At 40.8% G+C, this 14,802-nt stretch overlaps 1 protein-coding gene across 1 annotated transcript in view; it reads right to left on the bottom strand.

The window, feature by feature from the left end:
* flt4 (fms related receptor tyrosine kinase 4) overlaps window positions 1-14,802 on the bottom strand; it is a 47,003-nt gene that overhangs the window by 21,051 nt on the left and 11,150 nt on the right. The window contains exons 2-7 of the mRNA XM_086310508.1: window positions 7,910-8,006; window positions 6,376-6,650; window positions 4,567-4,688; window positions 4,289-4,460; window positions 1,568-1,707; window positions 1,318-1,489 (exon numbers count right to left, since the gene is read on the bottom strand). Coding sequence (XP_086166634.1) covers window positions 1,318-1,489; window positions 1,568-1,707; window positions 4,289-4,460; window positions 4,567-4,688; window positions 6,376-6,650; window positions 7,910-8,006 — 978 coding nt within the window. The remainder of the gene's footprint in view (window positions 1-1,317; window positions 1,490-1,567; window positions 1,708-4,288; window positions 4,461-4,566; window positions 4,689-6,375; window positions 6,651-7,909; window positions 8,007-14,802) is intronic.

The following is a 14,802-nucleotide window of genomic DNA, read 5'->3' as shown; positions in this document are numbered from 1 at the left end:
CTCTGGGCAGACTTGAGCAAGCCCTTAAAGCCCTTTTCCTTCTGGAAAAAATCTGAAAGTGAAGTTTTTCAAAAACATCAAAGAGAGAGCATACGACACCTTTGGTGCACCTTTAGAGTTCGCCTTTCATGTTTTCTGTGTTTAGTTATGCTCCTTTTACTTTGGTCTGTTTCACGTCACACATAATATCACAAACCAAAATGTTTGAAAATAAAGCTTTACAGTGATAAAGACCATGTGTGGCAGGAAAAATTTATGAATGTAATATGTTTCATTTTGATTTTTAAAAAATCGACACCAAATCGATACCAAATATCGATTTAATATTTTATGAAATAAAATGTTGATATTTTATTAAATAAATCCAACTACTCTGGTAAATGCAAGTGCAAGATGGCTCATCTCATGCACAGAAATCCTGAGGCAGCGTTAGAGCCAAACTCGAGGGGACTCGACTCAACTGGCTGCCAGCTGCCTGTGTTCTGGTTATACTCCTACAGACCTGGGAGGTCGCAGAGTGCAAATATAATAGTTAAATGTGAATTTCTGTGTGAAGTGTAAATGCTTCTGTCTGTGTAGAGAGCAACAGATGATTTACCACAGTTAACCAATGCATTATCAGGAGTAGATTGCATGTAATTGCCAGCTAAGTGGCAACATTTATGGCAGTTTTTTTGTGCTGATGTTGGCATGTTATACAATCTCATTTGCAGCAAAAATAACAGATGAAACGAGATAACTTCAGCTTATTGGATAAAACAGATATTATAACAGAAAGCAATATATGTTATTGGAATACTCGGCATGTTGCAAAAAGTTAAAAATCACAATAATATCATAGTGTGAGTAAAGTATTATGATAATTGTAAATATCAACACTTCACTTTTGATTCCACAGAGGCATCCGATGGAAGACATAACACTTATTAATAAAAAGCATAGCATTATTGAGGCACTGCAAATTATTTAATCCCAACATAATATGGTATCGTGGGGTGATTCTTACCTCTATTAAATATGTGACTTCATTAATAACTTAAAACTATAACTTAACTATAAACTACAATTGTCATGAAGGTAGCATCAAACACAATCTAATGCAACTGATTGGCGTGACAGAGGAGGATGCTGAGGACAGGGTGAGATGGAGGCAGATGTTTGGTCAAGTTTTTCATTACAGGGATTATTGTGGAGACTGACCATAACTGCACATAGAGCTGGATTATTTGCTATGTTTGCCAGCATAACTGTAGATTTGGATGATTAATGCAAACTTTAAGAAGACTAATGTATGGACAAAAAAATAGAAAGTCTTACCATAAACTACGACCTGAGTTTGTTGGGTGTAAGTCCCGTCCATGCTGGTAACATTGCAGGTGTATCGGCCGGTGTCTGTGACATTGACACTGTGGATGGTCAGGGCGCTAGAAGCCGTTGTGGCTTGAGACAGAGATTCACGGAGGGTGGTAACTTGCACCAAGTCATTCGCCTGGTGAGGAGAAACAAACTGTGATTGTAAATTCAGGTTTGCTTCTTACTAACACAACATGCGATGCACTGCTAGTACCTGTTTGCTTGGGTAAGACCACTGGATGTCCACCCCTGCGTTGAACTCCACCATCGCTGTGCAGTTCAGGGTGAGGGCCTCCCCCACTAACAGCTGTACTGGCTCCTCAGGAAACAGCTTGACATCGTAAACCTGACTTCCTGTCCGTGAAAATAAAAGGGCGAGGTAGACCCAGACAGAGGTAGGGAGACAGTGAGAGAGGTCAGAGTGACATTGTCAGCAGTTTTTCCTGAGGAAATGACTTTCCTTTGGACCTGAGAAGCCATCCCAGGCTACTCTAAAACTTTATATATACATACACACACACACACAATTTTATATATATCTAGATGTGTGTGTGTGTTTGTTTATATATGTGAATAAAACTGAAGTGAAGCATCAATCCCGTTTTGCACACTGGACAGTGTATCTGATGTTTAGGTCATTCTCTCTGCATAGAAATGACTTTGCACGTAAAAGAAAAAAGGCAGACTGTGATTACTGATTGTTTATGCAGTCCATTAGTGTGAAGAGTGAAGCCTCTCCGAGTTTCTCCTCTGACTGATGTGGCTATTACATTTGGCTGGGAGCGGTGAATATGAGTTTCCATTTGCCCTCTGAAGACAGAGGTGAATGAGCTCATACAACAGAGCGTAGAGCATCTGGATCACCCTGAGTTCACGCGCTATGAGAGGGAAACTCAACATAAAGTCTCTCGCCTTTTCAGCTTAGTTTTTCAAAATGTGATTATGCCTTCCTTTTCCATCTGCTTCTCTTTTCTTCTTTTCTTTTAGTGCTTGTGACATAATGACTCCATCCTTACATAAAAATGGAGTTGTTTTAGAGGAAATTACATAATTAAATAAAAGCCTCAAAATTGTCAGCATTAAGGCTTAATTGGCTCGTCGACTGCCATGGAAAATTATGGGGACAGGGCAGTCAGTCTAGCACCACCTTTGATTTTCTAGCTAATTTCTCTTTCAACAAGAGCAGAGAGTCAAATCTAATTCAAATATTTGTCCTGGGTCGGGAGTGTTTTTGTAACTCTGTTCACCCATCCATCCAATTTTCTGCTGCTTTATCCGGGTTTGGGTCGCAGGGGCAGCAGTCTAATCAGAGATGCCCAGACCTCCTTTGCCCCAAGTCACCTTTTCCAGCTCTTCTGGGGAGGGGGAGCGGACGCCAAGATGTTCCCAAGATCACATAGAAATAATCTTTCAGTTTGAGCCACAGCAGAGATAGCGTGAGCTCCTCATTTCTACTCCTTGCATCTTATTCTTAATTTAGCATACCAACATACTGATACACCATCAGCATCAGTGCAGACGCTTCTCCAATCTTTTCGTCAGTCTCCTGCTCCACTCTTCCCTACTTGTAAACAAGACCATGAGATAACAGCACTTCTCCTGAGGCAGAAAATCATTCCCAGCACAGAATGTGCAATCCACCCTTTTCCAGCTGAGAGCCGTGGCCTTGGAGGTGCTAATTGTTATCCCTACTGCTGAAAAACTGCCCCAGTGCAAGTTTGCAATCATCCCTCAGTGAAGTCAAAAAAGCACAGACATGATCCTGAAACCACTGAACCTGAAACCTTTTGCCCCTTGGCTGCACCTAGAAATTCAGCAAGAAACAGATATGGTAACAAAGGCAGCACTGCCACAGTCCAGTACCCACCGGGAATAAGTCTGATGTCCTGCCAGCAATGTGAACCAACCATGTCAATTGTACAGGGACTGAAAAGCTCTTGAAGCACCCTACAGAACATCCCAAGGGATGTGGTTGAATGCTTTCTCCAAGTCTATAAAAATTGACTGGTTGGGCAAACTCCCAAATATTTCTACTGGAAAAGCAAGAAAAGAGCTGGGCCATTGCTCCATAACCAGGAAGTAAACTGTGTTATCTTTCCTAAATCCTAGCACTCCCCTGGGATAAACGTTCCCAGCGAGGATAAGCAGTGTGATCCCTCCCGAAGTTGGACCACCACCCTAGTTTGCAAATCCAAAGGTAATAACTTGCACTTGGTGTTGCAGAACTGTGTCATACAGGAAAGTTGCTCAATACCGCCCAGCCAATATTATCAGTCGATATTAGCTATTTGCAGATACATTATATGAGCAAATAATTTACATTTATTTTACAACAATGAGAATTAAAACAGGAAAAAAAAAAACACTGGAGAAACACCCCTGAGCTATGTTACAAGTGTTGCATAGTCTGTCCACCACAGCATACTCTGCGACTTCCCTGTTGGCAATGCAGGTGTTTAGAGTGCCATTAACACAACAACCGATTGATCTAAACAAGTAATCCACAACTTCGTGTGACAAAAAAACAAGATTGTTTTTACCCTGCATTGTTATATTATCTTAGCAGGGACACATTATCTTGTTTCGTGTACTTGAAAGAAAAAAAGATATTGGCTGATATATCAGATTTTTATGTTAACAAATATTAGTGTCAGTCTTAGAAGTCCTATATCGTTCAGGCTCGAATCCAGACCTATGAGAAACTCAGAGCGGATCTCATCCACCTCAAGGGATCTGCCCAAGATTTTTAACTAGCTTAATGTTCTCAGTTACAGTAATGACCCAGTCTTCTCTGTGTCCCAAAGCTCTGTGGTGTGTCATTTAATGCTTGAAGTTAAAAGTTCAGCTAAGAGTTCAGCTGTTGCCTTTTGGTAGGACTTTGTGATAAATACCTAAGGATACTTTTGAAACCTTTGGAGGAAACATACTGTTTTACCTGTAGTGTGGAACACGTAGTTGTCCGAACTGTACCAATTGCCTCCCAGCATAGCAGCACAAAAAAGCATCAGGAGAGGTTCCTTGTCTATGATGTTTTTGGGAATGGACCAGCCCCGCTTGTTGTCCCATCTCAGCCTCTCCTTCTCCAGTGGCCAGGGATTGTACCACATCTAAATGCACAAAAATGATTGCTGCTGTTAAAATCATCAATTTAAGCACCAGCTGAAAACTTTAACTGGAGGAACAGAGTGTGAGAAATATGTTTTGGGCACAAACCGTTTTCAGGGTGACATTCAGATCAGGCACTGTGACCAGGCATGGCACTATTACATCCGTGGAATGGCTCTTGATGAAAATGGTCTGCACGCTGCCGCTGTTGAGGAAGGGCTGCTCTGGGTCTGGATGCAGACAGAGAGAGACAGGGAGCAGGGAGGTTAACCCCGATAGCAGCTGGGGTAATGGCAGCTATTACTGAGTTAACTTCATGTATGGCCAGCCAGATCTCCCCCATCCTGATAATGACCCCCAAGGACACACCTCATGTGTAGTTTATCATGATTACCAACAGCTCAGTCTGTCCCCGCCTAGCAAATAGCGGTAAGGACCTCTATTACACATCAACTGAGAGACAGACAGCCAAGAGGTTTAATCATCCTCTAAACAGTGTTACAATTTCACCTCAGGCTCTCTGGTGATGGAAAATATCTCTCCACTGTGTTTCATTCTTAACACCTTGATACTTCCCTTTTTTGTTGCTGCAGCTACCGATGCTCAGGACTTTGGGAGGCATCGCAGCAATTGTTTTGGCAATTTACACTGCAGCTCTTATCACCATAAAAGCTAATATTCCCTCAGCAAGAGATTATGTTATTATAAAAACCTTTATCTCTCCCGCTTTGCTGTCAGTACCGGCGATGTTTGAGCAGCAGCAAATATGTTATATGACATCCGAGCTTTTCTTCTTACGTCTTGTTTTGCATGATAAGCCTTCAGTTATTTCCATACTTCTTGTTTTTTCTGCACAACTCAAACCTATCACTTTAAGCTTCTGCAAGGCCAAACAAAAAGTCATATCAAGAGGCTTATATTTCTGCCCTGCAGTGGACTGAACACACACACACAAGCAACAGAAATAATAGACAGCGTTTCGCACTTTAACGTCTTCTCAATAAATCACCCGTAGGTATCAGACTGCAGGAAGAGATCTGCTACTTGAGGCGAGGACAGGTTGCAGAGCAGGCTGAGCAGGTGTTTGTGTGCTTTGCATTATTCTACACATGTAAAAATACAGTATATTCATGTATTCAGATCAACGTCTGCACTCATATGCGCGTTTAGAGCATAGCGTTAGAGCCCTGAAGGAGTAAAAGGCTGACATCTGCCCGTCTAATTGAATCCACATGTGTCCCCTTTATCCTTCAACACACTGGGTCTAATTTATGGCTGCAATTCCATCTGCTTATGATCAGCCCCCCGGATAGATCTGTGGAAACTGTTTTGGCACCTTGTCTGAGGGGATAAACAGGCGTTTCACATGAGTGGACTGGTCAGCAGGATTCCCCGCCATGACAATCATCTGTCTCTCCATGTGCCTCCTCTCCCTCAGCACACGGAGCGAGGAAAAGTAAAGAGACAACCCTTAGGGACAAGTCCTGAGTTCTAAAGTTCAAACTATGAGCTAGTCTGAAACTTGTATATGGCAAAAAAATACTGATAGCGAAACACATTTCATTGGTGTTCTTTGATATGTTATTCATTTCGATATTACGAAAAACAAATAGCGCATTAATGCTTTAATTAGCTTCCCATTCCTGTCTTTATCAAAAGCTTTGCATGGCTAATATCTGAATCCTGCCAACTTCCAGGGTGTGACCGAGGCAAACTCAACAATTTCCACTTCTAGTAACAGAGCGTCTGCTTTGATATTAGAGTAATATTCAAAACAGGAGATCTGCTTCCACAGGATGGCTACCAAAGAAAACAGAAATAAGGACTAAAGGTTCCACATAGCCAAGCCAAAGAGCTGCGGACCAGATCAAGCAAGGGGATGAAATTTTAGCACATTTGCAGGCTTGTGTGACTCACCCATGACAAAGACATAAATGCTGGTGGCAGTGGTGCCTTCAATGATGGCCTTGGCATCCTTATATGAGCAGCGGTAGTACCCCGTGTCTTTGGCCTGTGCCCCATTCAGGACAAGCTTCTTGCAGTACGGCAATTCCAACTTCCCCGGACACTCGCTGACTAAGGCCACCCTCTGCCCGGGGGCTGAGGTGGTCTCCAGCTGGGAGTGACGCTGGGTTAGGTCTCGTCCAACCAGAGTCTGATCAGGCCAGGCCCAGGCCAGAGTATTAGATCCCCTGAAGAGATGTGAAAAGTCAAAGGACACGGAACAGATTTCATCTTAGTACTTAAAATGAAAAGTTGTATTATTGGAATTAACACTCAGATTGTCACATTACTTGTGGTGTACCACAAGGTACACTCCTAGGTCCTTTAGTTTTTTCTTTTTTTTACATGATTCCATTTTACCAAAGTATCCAATGTCATAAAGTCTCTCTTCATTTCCAAGCAGACAATATGCAGATATGCATTAGCTGACATCTACCTGTTCTTAGATTGTTTATTAGTGATGTTAATTATTCGATTGCATAAAACTTTCTTTCTGCTTATCAGTCAAAATACTCTGTGCTAAATAAAGACATTATTATTACATTTTTGTTACATGTTAAGTAAAAAAACGACAGTGTTTGTGTGACTGTAAGTGTGCATTTTGCACTTGTAGTGCTATAAATTTTCCAGAGCATCTGTACATCCTTGTTTGCTTTGAGCTTTGTCACATAAATTCAGTTATGTTAACCCAGAGGCATTACGATTGCAACCATAATTGCTGCCTGAAAACCGATAGCTATGCTTTCATCACCTTGCTCCACTAAACAGCAATGACAGAAATGTGCACATGGTGCCAAAATGTGATGGCTGGAAATGACACAAACATGACAGATGATAATTTAAGTATTTTACAGCCCTTATTTTTTTTAAAGATGAAAACATTTATCTGAGAAATAATCTGGAAAAGACCAAAAATAATATCAGCTTTAGCAAAGACAGCTTTTCTTCTTCTTTTTTTTTGTTCACCACAAAAACAAAATGGTTAAAGGAGGGACTGCTTGGGGCAGCAGACAGAGTTGATTCATATATGACAGAGGCTCAGTTTAAATCGGATCTGGCTTTGCTTTAGAACAAAAAAAATCTCTTTCTTATAAGACATGGCCCATTGTTTATATGGTTTAGAAAAAGCAGAGTAAAACAAGTGCAGACTTTTCTTATTTAAACTGACAGTTTGCATCACAAATGTAAGACGTATAAAATGCTATGAAAACTATTAGCAATGCATGAGTGTCCAGATCCTTTGTTCACGAAAGATGCAATAAAACTGGTAACTTTTTCTGAAAAATGAACTGTAGCAGAGTCGAAATGTATTTTTCTCATTTGTTGATTGCAAGTAACACATTTTTTTTAATCTATCAATGATGATTTTTTGTAATTTCCTGAAAAAACACACAGTTTGTCATGCACAAGTGCATGTAGTCAGTCCAAAACGAGAAGACACACATACCTGCATGTAAGAGTGAGTGTTGTGTGGGCTGCAATCACTAGTTCGTCTTTGGGGCTGTCGAGGACGGGTGGAGTCATAGAATAGCCTATCACCAGACCTGCGGGAATGAACAAGCCAACTGCATTAGAATCATGTTACACAGGTCAGTCAAGACCTAGTGTTTTTGACAGAGCTGCTGGTAAGCTGTCAAATCTCTGAAACACATCGGGAATCTGAAATCTGACACAGTGGTTATTACATTTACAAGCTGTAAGGCAATCTGCGGCTAAAGGAACTGGTCCCTGATGCTGAAAAACACCCAGATAGAGAAATTACGGCTCGCTCGTGAGGCAATGCTGGTGTGATCTCTTTACCTCCGCCTCTGAAACAGCCACACAAACCATTTGCCCTTGATTTATTACAAATGCATTCACTTCACTCATCGGTGCTTGGTTAATATAGCTGGCCTAGAATGTCATTACCATAGTAGAGTCCCCTCAGGGTGCTATTAGCGCTTAGTCAGACTCTGCACCTACAGTCGATCATATATAAAAGTGTCACCATGACTTATGCTCCACCTGGATATCATTAGAGATGAAAACACACACTGTGCTATTGCAGGGACTGAGTGGCTGTGCGGTAGTGGAGAGGCTTTCTGAGCATTTACAAAACAAATCATGACCATTTTCCCACATCAGACTGAATAAATAAATACATAGTGTGCTTCAAGGCACTTTGTTACAAAGCGATGCACAAACATCAAAACAAACTGAGAAAATATGCATGGATAAGCATCATAAACAGTAGACTACAATATAAAAACCCCTGCACTCCATATGTAAAATGTAAATAAAAACAAAGCAATGATTTTTATTCTCAAAATTTCCTCTGCACAAGAGACGAGGCTGAAAATCAGTATTGAAATCTAAGATCTTCACACCCTCAGGTGCCACTGCCTTGAAAACAGACATGTCTCTGTTGTGGAAGTCATTGCATAGGCTGAAGGACACTTCCAGAAACCACTATCTGTGAAAACTGTTGACCGTGCCATCCATAAAAGCAGGTAAAAGCTCCATCATCCAAAGACAAGCTATATGCGAACACAATCCTGAAACACTTTCTAAGGGGTTAAGCTCATTTAAAATGGACTGAGGACATTTGAAATTAGCTTGTGGAAAACTGATCTGTGTTCAGAAAAATTTAAATGTGGAATTCTTTTTGGAAAACATGGATATGGCATCTATGATGGTATGAGGGTGCATTAGTGCCAATGTATCTTACACATCTGGAAAGGGACCATCAATTCTGAAAGGTAATACAAGTTTCAGAGCAACATGTGCTCCCATCCATCGTGTCTTTTTTAAGAAAGGCCTTGCATGAAACAATACTTAACTGCATATTGCAGCTATTACAACAACTTGGCTTTATAGCAAAAGAGTCCAGTTTCTGAACTGATCTGCCTGAAGGCCAGATCTTTCACCATCTCAAAATATTTTGTCCCATTATGAAACAAACGATACAACACTGAAGACCCAGGACTGTTGAACAGCAAGAATCGTATATTATCCCCTATTGGATTTGTAAGTTTCCTCACTTCCAAAGAAATGAACTACCTCCAATTTTTATGGTAGTTTCATTTTAATGAAGAGAAACAGAATATCATCTAAAAATCCAGAAAAACACCTTACTTGAAAGTTATAAAGTGATTTGCAAGGCATTGAGTGAAATTGGTATTTGATCTTTAAGCAAAACATGAAGTGGTACTTGGTGAAGAAACTTCTGTTGGCAACCACAGTGGTAATATGCTTCTTGTGGTTGGGATTTTGGGCCGCTTCTCTCACCCAAGACTTGAGTAGGGAGACCTGCAAAATTTCAGTCCATTACGGCATATTATGTTACCAGTAGTGTCCTTGGCCACTGTGGTCCCAACTGCCCTCAGATCATTAACTAGTTCCTCCCGTATAGTTTTGGACTGACCCACAGCTTTTCTCCTGATCATCTTCAATGCCATGAGGCACTGTCACCTTCTCACCAAGCTTACTGCTGATGGTCTTGTAGCCCATTCCAGCCTTGTGCAGGTCTACAGATTGTCCCTGACGTCTTTTGACAGTTCTTTGGTCTCACCCTTGGTGGTGGAGAGGTTGGAATGGAAGAAATGGATTCTGTGGACATGTAGCACACATGTCCACATGATGAGTTGCGATCAGGAGTATTTGTAATTGATTGATTCATTGACTGGTTTTAATCTGCGTGTCACATGGGCACACAACCAATCTGTGGGAGCCAGAGTTTTGGCTGGGTTGTAGGGGGTAAAATGCTTATTTCACTCAATAATAAGCAAATCAATTTACAATTTTCAGGTATGTTTTTTTTTTCTGAATTTTTTAGTTGATATTGTGCCTTTTTCCATTAAAATGAAAAAGTCGTAAAAACTAGAGACTGATCATTTTTTGTTAGATGTGAACAAAGCTACAAATTCAGCAGGACAAATGCACAAATAGAGTTATGCAAGCAGCTGAAAGGCTATACAAATACCTTTCATATATTGGATCAGTATACTTTCTTTTATAAGCACACAAATCTATCTGGGGTCAAAACATTTGTACAATGGAGCTGCATATGCGCATTTTATATTACTGACTCACACATCTTCTAGGTCTAGGCAACAGCAGCTGAAGTGCCCAGCAATGGTTTCACAGCAGCCAGTCATGACCTGCTGCCAATCAAAAGTCAGAGATCTGTACAGCTGCGAATCTTAAACACCAGCCTCGTTCCTCCTACATGTCCCGCCGCCCAGGGAGCATCACAGAGCCAATTTATTCATATGTAAATTTTTCATTTTTACAATGTAAGCCCAGCTTCCTTTCAAAACTGCAAAGATTTAAAAACTTCAAATGATAATTTCTTAAAGAAATCATAAGCGATTTCGAAAAATATGCTGATTTGCTTTCTTGCTGTGACTCAGATAAGAAAATCCACACCAGTCTCACATCTACATGCAGCTGCAATCAACAGGCGGTTAACTGAGCTTATCACAAAGGCGAAAACTGAGGCTGCCTAGCGAGCTGCAAATACACAAAATACAATAAAGCTCAGAAACAAAGTGGACTAACGGAAGAAATCTGCAATAATAGCTGAAACATCTGATGCTTGACTAACAGGCAGAAGTATGCTGTAACTTCCTGTGTCGCAAAGCACGGTAAAAATAGGCAAAAATTACAATAAAACAATGCCCCAGATGTGTCCAGGTTTTTATTATAGCCTGTCTTATTTGCAGTGTTTCTATTTTTGGTTATGTTTTGTATATTTGCAGTGAGCTGCTTTTGACATGTAGGTGGCAGATTACTCAGAGCCAAGCTAGCTGTTTCCCACCGGTTCCAGTCTTTATGCTAACTTTAGATAAACGGCTACCTCAGCCTCAGCAGTTATCTGTAGTTTGGCCAAGAAAGCAAAGAAACATCTCCCCTATAAATTTGAAAGTTGTATTATGTTATTATTCCACTAAAAAAAGAGAGCTAAAATAATCCCCTTTAACTTATCCTGATTTATTGCTGCAGGAGATAATAACTGTTAACAGTAAAACTGTCACCGACATCTTCTCACAGATGTTAAAACTGACATTAGTGAATTATTCAGAGCTAATATTGGCATTCTCAACAAAAACAAACATGCTGAAGGCTGCAGTGGGAGTCGGTGGCAGTCCATAAATCATTCCCAGTTTGGTGACCAGCAGGATCTTCCTTCCTTCCTTTTTTCCGAGATCTTTACTTTGCCTCGGAGGAATAGCAGAGACTCCCCCAACGTATTGTCTCTGCTGTCATGTGAACTTGCCACCAGATTCAGTCCCATCACCGTTTGAGATGCTGCAAAGCCAAACAGCGGGCTGTGAAAATTGCACACACAGAGGCCAGCATGAGGCTACAGACCAGGGGAAAGTGAGAAAGGAAATTCCTGTCAGGACAAGTCCAAATTTCTATTTTAAGATGCGTGGATTTCCTTCCCACAGGCACCAGGAGAAAAAGATCATCTCGAAGATTCTTTGCTCATTTTTTAAGGACGGCAGATAGCTCCAGCAAAGCTCTGGACCACCCACACCTTTCCATTCACAGACCTGGATGCAGAGTGTAATGGGAGACCTACAATATTTCATCAAGTTCATGAATTTTTACATTCAAATGACTGAAAAAATAATGAGGTAGCTTTAGAATAGAAATAAACTTTATTTTCTTTATTGATCACCTTAATGTTCGCATCAGCATTTTATGTCAACAGTAGATTAAATGATGTGTGCTAGTAAAATGTGCACAAAGATATGAATCATTTATTGTGACGAATTTGCGAAAATTGCCAACTGTGCCTTTCAGCACTTTGGATCACTTTTATGTTTGTCAGCTCTTTGTTATCTTTCCTGCCACAAACTTTCATTCACTGTCTTTTGTCCTCAAATACATAATTTTGAAGAATTGGGCCATATCGTATTCATAAGGACCTCACGGTACCTTGTTATCCTAACAGAGCACTTTTCTTTCAGACGTCAGGCTTACTTGTGGTTCCTAGAGTTTATAAAAGTAGAATGGGAGGCAGAGCTTTCCCCTCACTCCCAGCTCCATCCCTAAACTAGCCTGTTTCTGCAGGAGGTTTCTTCCTGTTTAAAGTGAGGTTTTCCTTCCCACTGTCTCCAAGTTCTTACTCATAGGGGGTCATCTGATTGTTGGGGTTTCTATCTAATATTGTTCAGTCTTTACCTTAGAATATAAACCACCTTAAGCTGACTGTTGTTGTGAATTGGTGCTAATCAGAGCGGCATAAAAAAAATGCTAATTTCTGATACCAAAAATTGTTACCACCACTTAGAAAAAAATGCTTTATAGACGTGCATTTTTCTGAACATGGCCTCTCATGCCTCTGTGAGTAGTAGCTGTTCTAAAAAAATTAAAGGTAGAGGTGGTGTTATGTCCAGAAGGAGGTCAGTATGGATGACCGGGTGCACAAAATGTCACACTTGGACAATGAAGTCTACTGTTTACATCCCTTTAAGCACCACTTAGGTGCATAAACTTTTTTAAAGAGCTATTGTTAAAGAGATTTTGCATCAAAAACAATAAAAGAAAGTACAAATGACAAATTAATTCACTAAGCAGATCCGCCACAGAAATAATATCAAAGAGGTGGCAGTGAACAGCGCACACTCTGCCACCCACACATCTGACTTTATTCATTTCTGCCATTTTTTAATTATTCCCCACAAATTGAACCACCTTCATTACAGCAATCTGTACAATAGTGTTGGACTAAAATGATATCGATCTCTGACTCTAGAGATACAGTTGACTTACAAACAATATATAATATGTAAGAATCCTGCACGCAGGCTGACATATGGTGACAGCTGTTAGACGTGCAGACTGAGTGATGAACTGGGTCCTAAATCCCCTTTGTAGATGAGTCTCGGTGATGGATGCTTCCCTGAGAAAAATCTGTTGGGAGATCACACACTGGCAAGCCACACGCAGATTTTACATCACTTTTGAAATGTCATTAATGACTGGCATGCCTGAGAGATAAAATGCCAAGCTGTTGGAGGTGTAGGTTGTTGAAGGAGGGGAAGCTACAACACAAACATTTACCATTACCGTGAACACCTCAGCTGTGGATTTTTTTTAAAAACAAAAGCTACAGCGTGCAGTAGATGTGTGTGTGTCACAGGAAAGGGAAAAGCAGCATCACACCCACACGGAGTTGAGCTAAAAGCTCCCAGAAATCACAGATCATTCAAACTGACAGAATTAATGTCATATACGCCGATGTTTGCTGAGCTCAGCACCTCTGAAGCGGCAGTCTGAAAATAACGTGCACCAACTCGATAATTTGGATTTCTTGTGTATCACTCGTCATCCTAAGTGGCTATCTCGCATCTGCTGAAGGAGTCGGAACTTATTTTGTGCTGGGTTTCGCATGACTGCAGGTCGAAGCACCGCTGACCTCTCTGCTGATTGATGAGTGGCGGAAGGGAGTATATACTGTAGGTGACTCTCATCCATGTTAGTGCAGAGGCTGCTGTTTCTTTCACCCCGTGTTTAACAGCGATGGCAAATTTTTGTGCCAGATGTCAATATCTTCCATATGGATGTGCTTCAAAATGTATACGCTCTCTTTCCAAACCGCGAAACCACAGATATGGAGACCTGTCACTCCATCAGCTGCACAAAGCGTTTCAGCACATATATATAATCCCATTAGTGTTTGCTTGCACTCTGTCAAATACAATTAAAAACACACGAGGCGAATGCCAAAGTAAACCGAACACATCGGATCCTGAAAGTTTGGGGCTGATAACGTGTCTTGTCATGATAATAAACACTTTTTCCTGGTTTGAGCTTACATGCTGCTTTTCATGGCAGACTGCAATGACAATCACTCATTTATCTGGGTATGCCTTAAACTGTGAAGAACAGAAAGGTTAATGGTCACCGTGTATTGCAAGGGCTGTGTTCCTGAACAAGAGCTTCAGCTGGAGGACAGTCGGTGGGTGGACAGTGAGTAATCTGAGTTATCCTTCAGTACACAAGGCTTCAAGCTTCCTAAAGAAAAATGAGTGTCTCAGTTATGTCTAGTTTGTCTTTAATTTGCTTTTATTTAACTGGTGTTAGCACCTGGGCGACAGTTTAAATTAGTTTTAAATTGTTTCTGGCCACTTCTTTTTTAAGTCATGGCTTATGTATAATGCATTTGCTGACATTAAATGCAGCCACTGATTTCTCATCATTTGTGTGAGACACACAGTCTTTTATGTCCTGTGTCATTGCGTTGTAATACAGCAACTAATACAGGGCACATTGCATTGCTTGATAATGTCAGTGTAACTGACAAAAAAAAGGTCAGGCAAATGTGGTGTTCAAGTTACAGATCAGCTA

Source organism: Aulonocara sp. 'chitande type north' Nkhata Bay, linkage group LG2 (assembly GCF_057382095.1).
Source record: "Aulonocara sp. 'chitande type north' Nkhata Bay isolate Kocher_YH1m ecotype deep benthic linkage group LG2, A_spYH_male_GT1.1, whole genome shotgun sequence".
Lineage (NCBI taxonomy): Eukaryota > Metazoa > Chordata > Actinopteri > Cichliformes > Cichlidae > Aulonocara > Aulonocara sp. 'chitande type north' Nkhata Bay.
Note: the sequence above shows the minus strand (reverse complement) of the source record. Positions and strands in the feature narration are given on the sequence as shown.